This window comes from Aotus nancymaae, unplaced genomic scaffold (genome assembly GCF_030222135.1).
Source record: "Aotus nancymaae isolate 86718 unplaced genomic scaffold, 86718_ANA_hifiasm-v0.15.2.pri h1tg000053l, whole genome shotgun sequence".
In the NCBI taxonomy this organism is placed as follows: domain Eukaryota; kingdom Metazoa; phylum Chordata; class Mammalia; order Primates; family Aotidae; genus Aotus; species Aotus nancymaae.
In genome coordinates, this window is record NW_026988467.1 from 23,983,525 (window position 1) to 23,997,932 (window position 14,408).

Below are 14,408 nucleotides of genomic sequence, written 5' to 3' on the forward strand. Positions count from 1 at the left end.
GTGCTGAGATTACAGGCATTGAGCCACCACGCCCGGGCTGTAACCTACAACTTTCAAAGTCTTTTCTCTAGGTTACAATCCTTCAAATCTATATCTTAGGAACAAAGTGAAAAGCTGAAACTTCCAAGCCCTCTATGAAAAACAACATACCAGTGGTCTCTTTCCACAATGTCTTGATTTTTAGAAAAAGAAAAGTTCTGTACTTTCAACCCTGGAATGCAAGGAGAATTTGCAGCCAAAGAAACATAACAGCAATTTGACACTACCTCTATATTGTCATTCCAAGCCACAGGCACATTCTTACTAGGAATGAAAAGTGGTGCATACAAATAAATATACCATCTGAGCTGCTGCTTCTTTTTTACTTTTTGGAGACAGAGTCTCGCTCTATCCCCCAGGCCCAAGTACAGCGGCACACAATCTCAGCTCACTGCAGCCTCCTCCTTCTGGGTTCAACCAATTCTCATGCCTCGGCCTCCTGAGTAGCTGGGATTACAGGTGCTTGCCACGACACCAGGTTCATTTTTGTATTTTTAGTAGAGACACGGTTTCACCATGTTGGCCAGGCTGGTCTTGAACTCCTGACCTCAGGTGATCTACCCGCCTCAGCCTCCCAAAGTGCTGGGATTATAGGTGTGAGCCACTGCGCCCAATCCTACCATCTGAGCTTCCTACTTGCAAGGTGAAGGCAGGCATAAGAGATTGTGCCCAATCAAAAGATAATTTTTTTTTTGAGAATTATTTAAAGTAGGCTCAATTTTTAGCTTCAAAACTACACTATACTTAGTCCATATTTGAGGGGGAAAAAATAGCCTAAAAGGCCAAAACCATACCTTCAGGTGAACTGTAGCTCACCTTCCCAGCACAACCTGAAGAGTGGGGATAAGACCAATCAACTGCATATTTTGAATTGCTGGTAAATTTAAGTCAATAAGGATTTCTAATCAAGGAAGAAGCAAGTCCTTGCATACTGAATGGTTTGTGACCTAAACAACTATGGGAAGCGCCTGAGCTCAAATAACTCAAATCAGCTAATGAGCATTTCTATTCTGCAGGTTGAGGATTTTATTTGATCTCTGTTCAAAATATAGCTAAGTTCCTATAAAAACCATACTGTATCATGCTCGTCTAGGTAATGGAAAATTGTGTTTGGAAGGCTAAAACAGAGAAATATGCAACATTATGTGTAGAAAATAAATCAAGCTCAAAAATATTTGTTAAAAATAACAGAAGGCTGGGGCCGGGCATGGTGGCTCACGCCTGTAATCCAAGCACTTTGGAGGCTAAGGTGGGCAGATCATCTGAGGTCAGGAGTTCAAGACCAGCCTGATCAACATGGTGAAACCCTGTCTTTAAAAAAATAATAATAAATAAATAAAATAAATAAAAAAATAATAGAAGGCTGGGCATGGTGGCTCATGCCTGTAATCCCATCATTTTGGGAGGCCAAGGTGGGTGGATTACCTAAGGTCAGGAGTTTAAGATCAGCTGGGCCAACACGGTGAAACCCTGTCTCTACTAATAATATAAAAATGAGCTGGGCGTGATGGCGGGTGCCTGTAACTCCAGCTATTCAGGAGGCTAAGGCAGAAGAATTGCTTGAACCTGGGAGGCAGAGGTTACAGTGAGCGAAGACTAAGCCACTGCACGCCAGCCTGGGTAACAGAGGGAGACTCCATCTCCAAAAAAAAAAAAAAAAAGCTGTCTGTGGTGACATACACCTGTAATCTCAGCTACTCAGGAAGTTGAGGCATGAGAATCACTTGAACTTGGGAGGCAGAGGTTGCAGTGAGCCGAGATTGTGCCATTATACTCCAGCCTATCTCAAAAATAATAATAATAAATAATAAAATAATAAAAGAAAAGAAAAGGGCTGGGTGCGGTGGCTCAAGCCTGTAATCCCAGCACTTTCGGAGGCCGAGGCGGGTGGATCACAAGGTCTGGAGATTGAGACCATCCTGTTTAACATGGTGAAACCCCGTATCTATTAAAAATATAAAAAATTAGCCAGGCATGGTGGTGGGTGCCTGTAATCCCAGCTATGTGGGAGGGAGGCTGAGGCAGGAGAATCACTTGAACCCGGGAGGCAGAGGTTGCAGTGAGCCAACATCACGCCACTGCACTCTGGCCTGGACGACAGAGCAAGACTCCATTTCAAAAAAAAAAAGAAGAAAAGAAAAATATCTATTAACCATCCAGCTATTCTGGAGGGAGAAAAAAAAAACCCCAATCCCCTTACACCAAGAGAGTCACCAAGAGAGTACCTAGGATTTCCTGCTCCTTAAGTGAAGGGGGTAGTGACAGCGGGAGTAGAGGCTCAGTGTGGCACAGTGATTTTCAAGATAAAATCTTAACAAAGAACCTCAATATTTAAAACTGCTAACAATAAAATCTCTATTTTAAGAGGGAGTGAGGTGATGTGAAGGCTTCCCCACTGTCTCAACTCAGGCCCAAGGCAGACTTACAACTATACTATGAGACATGCAAGGAGCAGTTGACTTTAAATCAGAAAATCTGAATCAGTCTCAGATTTATACTTGTGTACTCATCAGCAAGTCACAATCTCCCAGCCTTAGTTTCCTCATCTGTAAAGTGGGGATATCTACCCCATCAAGTTACCTTGAGGATTAAGTGAGCTAAAAATGTGAGTTGTTACAATGAGATTCTTCCTTATACTGCTCAACCACATTACATGACTTAAGATTGTAAATACCTAAGGCCAGGCACAGTGGCTCATGCCTATAATTCCAACACCTTGGGAGGCTGAGGTGGGTGAACCACTGACGGGCAGGAGTTTGAGACCAGCCAGGCCAACATGGTGAAGCCCCTTCTCTACTAAAAATGCAAAAATTAGCTAGGCATGGTGCCGCATGCTTGTAATCCCAATTACTCGGGAGTCTGATACATGAAAATTGCTTGAGCCCAAGAGGCAAAGGTTGTAGTGAGCCAAGATCGCACCACCGCACTTCAGCCTGAGCAATGGAGCAACACTGTCTCCAAAGGAAAAAAAAAGCGTAAATTCTGAATAGCCTAAGTTTTTGTTTTTAAATGTTTTTATTTTTTAGACATTGTCTTGCTCTATTGCCCAGGCTGCAGTGCAATGGCATGATCTCTGCTCACTATAACCTCTGCCTTCTGGGTTCAACAGATTCTCCTACTTCAGTCTCCTGAGTAGCTGAGATTAAAGGCACATGCCACCTCGCCTGGCTCATTTTTGTATATTTAGTAGAGAAGAGGTTTTCACCATGTTGGCCAGGATGGTCTCAAACTCCCAACCTCAAATGATCTGCCTTGGTCTCCCCAAGTGCTGGGATTATAGGCATGAGCCACTATGCCCAGCCTAAATACCCTGTTTTAAGCTTAGAGGAAAATTTTAGTTATAATTCCAATCAGTAATTTGAGAGTCTCTATTCTTCAAGTGCTAAAAATTACTCCCAATTTCAGAAAACAATATTATGATACTGAACTAGGGAAAACCAAAATGTCTTGCTCAAGAGTTAAATTTCACTCATTCAGATGACCAAGACAGACCCAATATCCATCAGGACATCCATAACAGATAACACATTCTGCAAAAGATTCCAGGAAGCAGTCTTCAATTTTGTTTTTTTCCTTAGTAGAACTCTTCAAATGAAATGTTACACGGAAGCAGAACAGGTAAAACTGATTTTTAAAAATGTGAAGCTGCTCTTATTGAAGTCTGAGTGGGAGTCTTGGAGCTCCCCAGTGGCATGCCCCACCCCCTCACCCACACTGCAGTCAGTCAGAAACCCAACATCTAGTTTGATTTTCTAATGACCCAAGTGGGGGTTCCATTCTCCTGGGTGGCCACAATACTGATCCAAAGTGCTTGCTGGCTGGCTGTACCTACATTTCCTAAGATATGGCAACCAAATATGCGAAATGCCAATCTTACTGTTCTGAGAAAAAATCAGAATTCTGGATGTGCTGTCACGGAGCAATCTAATAGCTGTGGAATTTTTAGTTTTAGACTTTATCCATTTCATAATCAGACTTTCACTACTAAATTGAGAAGTTCCACCTAGGTACAATGTACATAAGGCCAAGGTCATGAGCCTGAAGCACATATGAACCCTTCCCTGTACTCCTCTCAGCTAGATGAAATCCTAGTCATCTTTCAAGGTCCCATTCAAATGTAACCTCTTCTATGAAGCATTCCTTGACCCTGCCTGTCCCCACCTGTGCTGCCACTACCCACAGAAAGTATTCTTTCCATTCTTACATTCTTTGTGCATCAACAGCATGAAATCGTGGGAAATATATAGACATGAATTATTCGACAAACATTTACTAAGCTTCTGCTGGGTCACAGGTACTATATAAGGTAGACACTGGGGTTCGAGGACAAACAACACATGATTTCTACCTTCAACTTTTTTTTTTTTTCGGTTGCCCAGGCTGGAGTACAGCCACGCTATCTCAGGGCACTGCTGCCTTGACCTCCTGGGCTGAAGGGATCTTTCCACCTCAGCCTTCCAGATAGCTGGAAGTACAGGCGTATGTCACCACACCAAGCTAATTTTGTTTATTTTTTGTAGAGGCAGGGTCTCACTATGTTACCAAGGCTGTCTCAAAATCCTGGGCCCAGGTGATCCTCCTGTCTCAACCTCCCATACTGCTGAGATTATGAGCATGAGCCAATGCACCCAGCCAAGGATTTTTTTTTTTTTTTTTGAGATAGAGACTTGCTCTGTTGCCCAGGCTGGAGTGCAGTGGCATGATCTCGGCTCACTGCAACCTCCGCCTCCTGGGTTCAAGTGATTCTCCTGCCTCAGCCTCTTGAGTAGCTGGGATTACAGGTGCATGCCACCATGCTCGGCTAATTTTTGTATTTTTAATAGAGATGGGGTTTCATCATGTTGGTTAGGCTGGTCTCGAACTTCTGACTTAGTGATCCACCCGCCTCAGCCTCCCAAAGTGCTGGGACTACAGGCGTGAGCCACTGCGCCCGGCCCCCAGAATTTTGAATTGCGTATAAGAGACATAGGTAATCTGTAATATAATGTGATAGGATAATATAGGCATGTAATGGGAGCTCAAAAGTGCACTCTTAGCCCAACCTGGAAGAGGAGATCCCTGAGCTGGGCTTTCCTACAGGCAGCTAGGCAGCCAAAGATGGCAAGGACTGTTCAGCCAGGCGGGATAGCAAGAGCACTGCATGGAAGTATGAGAGAGCATAGTCTGTCTCAGGAGAACTACTAGTAATTGATAATTCATTCTTTCTTCCCTTCCTTTTTTCCTTTAAATTAATTAATTAATTAATTAATTTGAGACAAAGTCTCACTCTGTTGCCCAGGCTGGAGTGCAGTAGCACGATCATGGCTCACTACAGTCTTGAACTCCTAGGCTCAACCAATCCTCCCACCTTAGCCTCCCAACCAGCTGGGACTATAGTTGTGCACCACCACACCTGGATAATTTTTTAATTTTTTGTAGTGATAGGGTCTTGGTATGTTTCCAGGGCTGGTCTCGAACTCCTGAGCATAAGCAATCCTTCTGTCTCAGCCTCCCAGAGTGCTATTGAGCCACTGTGCTGGGCTCCCTTTTTCCATTTTATAAGACTGTAAAATGAGGAGGGCTGGGCATGGTGGCTCACACCTGTAAACCCAACACTTTGGGAAGCCGAGGTGAGTAGATAACCGGAGGTAGGTCAGGAGTTTGAGACCAGCCTGGCCAACATGGTGAAACCCATCTCTACTAAAAATACAAAAAATTAGCTGGGCATGGTGGCAGGTACCTGTAATCCCAGCTACTCAGGAGGCTGAGGCAGGACAATCACTTCAACCCAGAGGCGAAGGTTGCAGTGAGCCAAGATTGTGCCATTGCACTCCAGCCTGGGTAACAAGAGCAAAACTCCGTCTCAAAAAAAAAGAAAAAAAAGAAAGAAAGAAAAACATTTGTTACATTACAAAAGTTAACACAGAATTAATTTTCAAAGCCTCAGAAATTCAGAATTATAAAAGTAAAAAGTGAGATTTAAGTTTTAGGCAGATCACTCTGGCAGGGATAAGGGGACAAATTTAAGGGGGCTGGATCAAAGAAAGAAGGCAGAGGGAGGCTTGGGTAATAGTTTAGGTGAAAGTCAATGAAGTCTGAACCAGGGCGATATTGGCAGAGATAGAGCTGAGAAATTCATAGGAAGTCTGAATTTAAACAGTGACTTTGCCTCTTACTGGCTCTATATCTTTAGGAAAATTACCTTAATTTTTTTTTCTTTTGAGATGGAGTCTAGCTCTGTTACCCAGGCTGGAGTGCAGTGGCACGATCTCGGCTCACTGCAACCTGCCTCCCAAGTAGCTGGGACTACAGGTTTGCGCAACTATGCCCAGCTAATTTTTGTATTTTTAGTAGAGACGGGGTTTCACCATGTTGGCCAGGCTGGTCCTGAACTCCTGACCTCAAGTGATTCACCCCCCTCAGCCTCCACAAGTGCTGGGATTACAGGCATGAGCCACTGTACCTAGCCAAGTTACCTTATTTTTCTGAGGCTTCTTTTCTTCATCTGAAAAATGAAAATACCACCACCTAATCTCAAAGGATTACTGAGAAGACTAAATGAGATAATCTATGTCAAGATCTTATTCAAACCCGGAATAAAGTAGGCAATCAACAAATGTGGGTTCCCTTCTCACTCTCTTCCCATTCTCTCCCCTTTTTTTGAGACTGTTGCCCAGGGTGGAGGGCAGTGGCGCGATCTCGGCTCACTGCAACCTCTGCCTCCTGGGTTCAAGTGATTGTCCTGCCTCAGCCTCCCGAGTAGCTGGGATTACAGGCACCCGCCACCACGCCCGGCTAATTTTTTGTATTTTTAGTAGAGACAGGGTTTCACCATGTTAGCCAGCATGGTCTTGAACTCCTGACCTCGTGATCCACCCACCTCAGCCTCCCAAAGTGCTGGGATTACAGGTGTGAGCCACCACACTCAGCTCCTGTTAAGAATTATTTATTTTTGTCTCCCCTTGTATATAATGAGCTCCTGGAGGGCAGAGACCATTTCTTATTATTGCTGTATCCCTATCCCCTCAGCATCTGGTACATAAAATATATTCAACACATGTTTATCAGATGAATAAAGGGTCAGTTAGCCCCCACAATGTAAGAAAATCTTGTTTCCTTGGGCGTAAGGTGACTTTGGCCCTCAGATCAGCTTCCTCAAGATAGGAGTGGTCTGATTACAAGTGCAAGTGTGAGCAATGGCACCCATCAACACCACCCTGGAAAAACAGCTGAGAGCATAACTTCAGTAAGTGAAAATAAGGAGCACCATTAACTAGATATTCTTTGTCCTGTGAAGAAGGAACTAGTGTGTGATTGACTTCCACCCATTTGGCCTTCTCAGAGAGAGAGAGAGAGAGAGAGAGGCAGAAATTATGCCTTTAAAAAGCAGTGAGGCTCTCTGCAGCCTTCATGTCAGCTGCACTGCTGTCGTGCTACTGTCAATGTTCTTTTGTATAAGACAGGCACTGGCAGGGTTTCATTTCTTCATGATGCCCCATCTAGGTTTTTCAAAGCCCTGGATCAACTGAGATGGTCCCTGAGGTAGGTGAAGGCTTAGGAATCTCAGACTCCATACATCATCTGGTTATACAGTTCTGTCTCCTCAGGCTCCTATTTTAAAGGCTGGGCCTATTGCTATCCGGGGGAATACAGGCTTTCTTGATATTCCACTGCCTTCACTAAGGGCAGTGATGCGATAGGAGGGGTGAGTGCCTGAAATAATTCACATCAAGATGCCTTTGCTAAGGAAGATCACTAAATGGCATTTTGACGGAGGTGCTTATGGGAGCTGGAGTGGCACTAGACAAATGCAGAGCCAATCCAAGCATCTGCCCTTCCCATATCTCAGCTTCAAGCAAACAAAGTCAACTTGATTCAGAATGAATCCAAACCACATGCATGTACCCCACCCAAAGCAGTCTCATTCATTCTTGCCAATTAAAAATATATATATAGTTGAGCTGGCTTTCCTTCAGCTCCAAAACAGTCTGGGCTAACCCCCATCTTCCTCCTAAGGAAGAATGGCTCCAGCTACTATTTGTGTCACTGTATGTTCACACAGCTTGCAAAACTCCCAATACACCAGAGACTGCAGAAGTAATTTGTACCCTGAACTTGGACCTGGGGGCTTGCAGCACAATTAAATGTGTACCAGGGTGGACAAGTCAGTCAGAATCTCTCCAAAGGCATGTTTGCTTTGCTCCTCTTTGGGAAGAAAAGGGGTGTGGGTGTTGGGTAGATAAAGACTATTGGCACATTTGAGGCTTCAACAAAGTCAAGCTACATCGAACAGCTCATGTAATTACAGGCACATTCCCCGACCCAAGATACTGCTCTGTGAACCTCCCACTTTACACACACAGAATTCTGCTCTGTCATTCCGTCTGCAGTTTTTGCTGCAGCCCTTCCTGCCACCCTTCCCACAGATTTCTGTTGAAGCAGGTGGAGGGGGAGGGGGAGGGAACCTAGAGGGTGGTGGTAGATAAAGAAGGTTGAAGAGAAGAAGCTACACCAAAAGGGAGCCTCTCTTTGGGGATGAGAGGGAGGATACATTTCGCATTACCTAGGGAAGGCAGATGGGGGAGAAACAGGAACGCAGGAGGAGAAGGAAACTAAATAAAGAGCACCAACGACCCCTGAGGGCAAAGCACAGGCTCTCCGAGGCACTCACTCAGGCTGCCCAGCTGTCGGATGACATTTGCCAGGGTGATGTTGGTCACGCATTCCAGCTCGCTTCTAACGCTAGGCAACGTCTGACGGCACAGGTGCCTTGGCTCGATGTTCCTCGTTACTAACGGCATGGTGGACCTGCTTCAGGCAATGTTCTGAATGATGAAAAACAACCTAAAAAAGAAATAACAGGAAAGTATTACTCAACCACAAATTCCAGGCACACTAGGGCTGTGCGAATCTTTTTTTTTTTTTTTTTGTCTTACCCTGATATAAAACAGCTTTAAAAAAAAAAAACCTTCACTCCCCCTATCTTTCTTTTTCTTTCATTTTTAAGTCCTCCCTCCCCTGCCCTTTTTAAGGTTTGCTATTAGAAGATCTGCTATGTAAGTTTAGAAATTCTGGACTGATGACTGCTGCCTGAGGTACACAGGCAGCATAGAAACCTTAAAGCGTCAAATACTGCTCCAACCAACAAGAGTCCCCAGAGGCAAGGAGGCACGGTTAGAAAACAGCCTCTTCAGCAGGCACTGGATGGTACAGATCCTATCCTTGGGGTGTTCATAACCAGCACAGATCAGATTCTGGGCCACCAATTATAAAGATCAAAAAAGAGCACTGTCACCTGATAATCTCCACAATGAAATCAAGCTGCCAATAGTGATGGATATACATCAGGATATAACTTTTCCAGTCCTTCCTTGGTGGATGGCTGTTAATGTATGACTAATACTAATGCCAGTATTAAGTTTAGTTTGTAAATTGACAGAATGAGAGAATATAAAGTAAAAATTTTACACGTTCAATATGTCAAACATGATGCTGAGTAAACTGTGCTATAAGATTCCCTGGTACTTTCTCTTCTACCCAACAGCTCCCTTTCTCACTTCCATCTGGTTCAACACACCTGGGCCAAAAGGCTCTAGAGACAGCAGGAAATGTCTGGAGCAGATCCGGAAACCTTCCAGTTACTGTTTCTTATCCGGTAGGCTGAGCCCCTTTCCCTAGGAAATCCCCCATTACTTCAGGTTCATGCTGAGCTATTGTTTTAGATTTAGATTACCAAATTCCTAGTTTTACAAGGATAGGAAAGGGTTTTAATTTCCACAAAATGGATGTGACTATAGTCAAGGCACGCTGGACCGGTCCTCTTCTCCACATCTTGTAAAACTAAAGAAATCGAAAATAGCCTAATGGTTTCATGCTAGGGAAAACGACAAATTCACTTTAAATGAAAAGGTAAAGCATAAAGTTAACATATCTAAATCCTCAATTTTTTTTCTTATTTTTTATTCTTTTTTGAGACAGGGTCTCGTTCTCTCACCCACGCTGGAGTGCAGTGGTGCAATCTCAGCTCACTGCAACCTCCACCTCCTAGGCTCAAGCCAGCCTCCCGCCTCAGCCTCCCAAGTAGTTGAGACTACAGGCATGCACCACCATGCCTAGCTAATTTTTGTATTTTTTGTAGAGATGGGGTTTTGCCATGTAGCCCAGACTGGTCTTGAACTCCTGACCTCAGCCTTCCAAAGTGCTGGGATTATAAGCATAAGCCACTGCGCCCAGCCTTTTGTTTTTTTGAGATGGGGCCTTGCTCTGTCATCCACTATGGAGTGCAATGGTGCGATCACAGCTCACTATAGCTTTGACCACCTGACTCAAATGATCCTCCCACCTTAGCCTTCTGAGTAGCTGGGCTAAGTCCCCAATATTATAAACTCCTTTTTTTTAAAAAAAAAAAAAAAAAAAAAAAGGCAAAATGGGTTTACTTACATCAAATCTTAAAACACCAGCTCATCACCAAAAAGTTGACTATGAATACAAAATGCTTAAACCAAACTAAACATTACAGACATATTGTCTGACCAAAAGAGAAAAAAAAAAAGCCTTCCAGGCTCAAAGGGGGAGTAGAACCCTTTGGAACAGACTGCTCCTTGTTATGGACATTCTGATCTGCTACAAGTAAAAATAAAACAGGAAGCCAGCAGCTTGGGGAACAAGATTTCCTGTCACCAACAGCAACAGCCCAAGAACCAAGAGAATCAGCTGTTTGCTTATAACTTTGAACCTCCCTTTAATAGTCACTGTGTGGCAGCTGTGCCTATCTTTGGGGTGCAGAGGTGTTTCCTGAATACTTGTCTACTGTCTAAGGAAATGATTTCCATTCCATTCCTCTGCTAAATTCCCCCTTTAACCCCAAGGGTTTTCTAGTCCAAACCCTGAACTTCCCAATTTAACTCTTTCCCTCTTTTATTTAATGTAAGGGGTATCAGGTACTAACATGCAATCTTCAGTAACACATGGTAAAAAGAGAGTTTAGAACAGGAGAGGTGGGAGGAGGTTCCAAATGAAACAACCTTGCAGGGCTCTGAATACCATCCTCTAGGTGTCCTTAGATTCCCAAATTTCAAACTTTCAAGATCAACCAGAAATTTGGTGTATGGCCAGGAATGATTGAAAACAGCCACTGTGGCTCTTCCACTGGTAATCATTTCAGTACTCATTCCAGCTTCTCAGAGGAGCTAAAAGAACCAGACTACCTTGAAATTCTGCACTGAATGTGACCACTGACGGCATTCTGGACTTTCCCTCTGGATATCTAATAGAAACTAGATTCCAGATGGCTATATAAATTTCAGATTGAGTGTGGGGGGTAAATTCTAACACCTTGGTACTTGGTACGCGGAAAAGCAGAACAAATGGAATTAACTCTATGTCATCTGGTTGGGGTTTACCTGGAACCAAGTTTTCAAAAGCAGATGGTTAGAAAACAGCGCATTCAGCAGGCCCTGGATGGTATTGATCCCATCCTATCCTTCTTGTCAAAAAGGCTAGTTCCCACAACCAGTGGGAGAGTACTCAAGAAATAACAATATGTCAATATATATTAGGACAAAACAATTAGAAAAGTTTATCTGCTATTGTTTGAAGTGATTGTTTCAAATCCACCAAAGAGGGACAAGATTCCTTGTTATGTGAAATTACATGCACCATTGCTCATTTTTCTTTTGGATAATCAGGATTGGTATGCACAAAAAGTATGAAATTATTCATGATCTGAACCACAACGGTAACTTGACCAAGAAGAAAAAAATCTTACATTCAGAAAATGATAAATTTAGAATTGGGCAAAAAGATTTCCAGGCTTTCTCTCTCACACTTCAAGTTGTAGAAAATGTATGGGCTTTATGGAGTCAAGACATTCTTAGGTTAGTACCTTGACTAGTACACCTTACTAACTGATCTGTGTGATCTTGGGGGCAATTTTCCTAGAGATATTACATAATATATATAAAACAAAATACCCACTACAGGGCTTTAAAGAAAAAAAAAAAAGGCAGTTATTTGTAGTTCCATAGTCCCTAGGCAAATCCTCCTGTAGAATAAATCCTATTCGTTGATAAATATTTTGTCTTATTATTTATTTTAAGAAATAGGGTCTCACTCTGTCATCTGGGCCTCACTCTGTTGCCCAGGTTGGAGTGCAGTGGCACGATCATAGCTCACTGCAACCTCAAACTCCTGAGCTCAAGTGATGCTCCCACCTCAGCCTCCCAAGTAGCTAGGACTACAGCCACATGCCACCATAACTGACTAATTTATTATTTTTTATAGAAATGGGGCCTTGGAGGTTGCAGTGAGCCAAGATCGTGCCACTGCACTACAGCCTGGGTGACAGAGTTAGACTCCTCTTTAAAAAAAAAAGAAAAAGAAAAAGAAATGGGGCCTTGCTATGCTGTCCAGGCTAGTCTCTAACTCTTGGCCTCAAGCCATCTCCCTACCTTGGCCTCCCAAAGTGCTGGGATTATAGGTGTGAGCATTGTACCCGGCCCCTCATTAATAAATATTTAAAAATACTTTTAACCATAGACATATTATGTAGTGGAATGAAATAGTCACATAAAAAAATTTAAAGACAAAACTAGCTTTGCAAGGTATTTTTCCTGGAGTTTTTCCTGGCAGCTGCTTCCAGCTGTGATCCTGGACCTCCTGAAGAACATATACTATCTCTTTCTTCCAGTCTTTCATAACTGGATTCCTCATCTGAACCACAGAACAAAAAAGATGATTACGGTGACAGTTTTCTCAATTCCCCTCAAGACTATAAGTAACTAGCACCATTCTACGCATACTGGCGAAAAGTTAATATATTACATACGATGAATGCCTAATGACATTAAGATTTAATTCTCTCATGGAACTCCAGTTGAGAAAGGCTTCTCTAAGATCAGCAGCACTTTACTGGTATAGAGCACTGGGTGTTGGGGAACCACTGAATTAAGGAAGTAGATCAGGGCTACATTTGCATTTTAGACAAATCATTCTGCATAAGCACAGAAGATCAATTGGGAAACTTCACCAGCTGAGAAGGAGAAAGTAGAAATGGAAAGGCCCATCACACCACAGCTAGCCAATAGGAGTGGAGAAACTAGACGGACTGCAGTTGCAGGGGTGAGTCTAGCCCTTCAGCCCCACCTGCTGCTCTCTTTAGTTTTATACAGTTATACTCACAAAGTGATAAAATGTATGTTTCTTTATTAAAAGTGTCAGAATGCTAGTGCCAATGAAGGAAACACAGAGAAAGTGAAGAAAACCAATGAAGTGGTGGTTCTTGGTCAAAAAGGGACATTCTGGATACATGAAAGAGTGGAATGCCCTGTCTTCATGGAATCAGTGAAGGTCTTTTTCAGACATCTTTTACTTTGATTAGGGAAATTATATACTATAGTGATATCTGCTAATTTGGGGATTTGAGAAGGTCTTACCTTGGGAGATGTTACATAGAAGAAGAATTAAATTAGAACTGCTGAGAATATAAAAGTTACAGGGAAGTAGATTTCAATTTATCTAGGTCATTTTAATTAGAATTGTCCTATAGTAGAATGGGTTATCTTTAGATAAGGTTATGAGTTCTCTAGCCCCATCCTCTGGATGACCAGCTATCAGGCATAGTGGGGGAGAAATTTCTAGCATTTAAGAAGGTGCTGGAAGGTCAGACTAGATGACCTCTACAATGCCTTCTAAATCAAAGATGTTACAATTTTTATTCTGGGCTTTACTGTCCTCATCTACAAAATAAACGGACTAAGCTAAATAATCTATTAGAAGCTTCTCAGCTCTAAAATTTCTAGATTTGCTTCTACCCAAACTGCCATAATCTCCTCACTCAGCCAACATCCACTTGCATTCTGAACACACAATCAGAGGCACATTTAGGAACCGTAGAGAGGGGTGAATTATGGTCATGAATCAAGCTCCTTCTCCAGGTCTACATTTGTCTAGTTAGTAGGACCTATGAGATCCAGAATGGCCAAAAGGAAGTTCCAGACAAAGCCCTGAGGTTATTTATACCCAAGAGGCTCCCAGACTGATCAGGGAGTTAACTACCCAAAAAATTCCAAAGGAAAAAATTGTCTTTTGGACCAGTTTCAGACATCCAGGCCAGACTCAGCAGCAACCCCATCTTCATCTGTAGCAAGTTTCAGCCTAAGGGACTCGAGAATGAGTCTGAAAACAAATAAAAGACTGCCAGGCCTTCCTAGCCTTGGCCTGGCAGTATACTGACCAGTCTGGATGGACTGTTAGTGCCATGATGGTATTCATGTTTTGAAATGGAAACTGGAGGCTGGGTGCAGTGGCTCACGCCTATAATTCCAGCACTTTGGGAGGCCAAGGCAGGCGGATCACGAGGTCAAGAGATCGAGACCATCCTGGCCAACATG

The 14,408-nt window shown here is 43.1% G+C and overlaps 1 protein-coding gene across 2 annotated transcripts in view; it reads right to left on the reverse strand.

Annotated features, from left to right (window-relative positions):
* Window positions 1-14,408, reverse strand: part of WASF2 (WASP family member 2) — an 88,570-nt gene that overhangs the window by 16,441 nt on the left and 57,721 nt on the right. For both annotated transcript variants that reach the window (XM_012439776.3, XM_012439777.3), the window contains exon 2: window positions 8,690-8,862. In XM_012439776.3, the coding sequence (XP_012295199.1) occupies window positions 8,690-8,819 (130 nt within the window). In that variant the 5' untranslated portion in view covers window positions 8,820-8,862. The remainder of the gene's footprint in view (window positions 1-8,689; window positions 8,863-14,408) is intronic.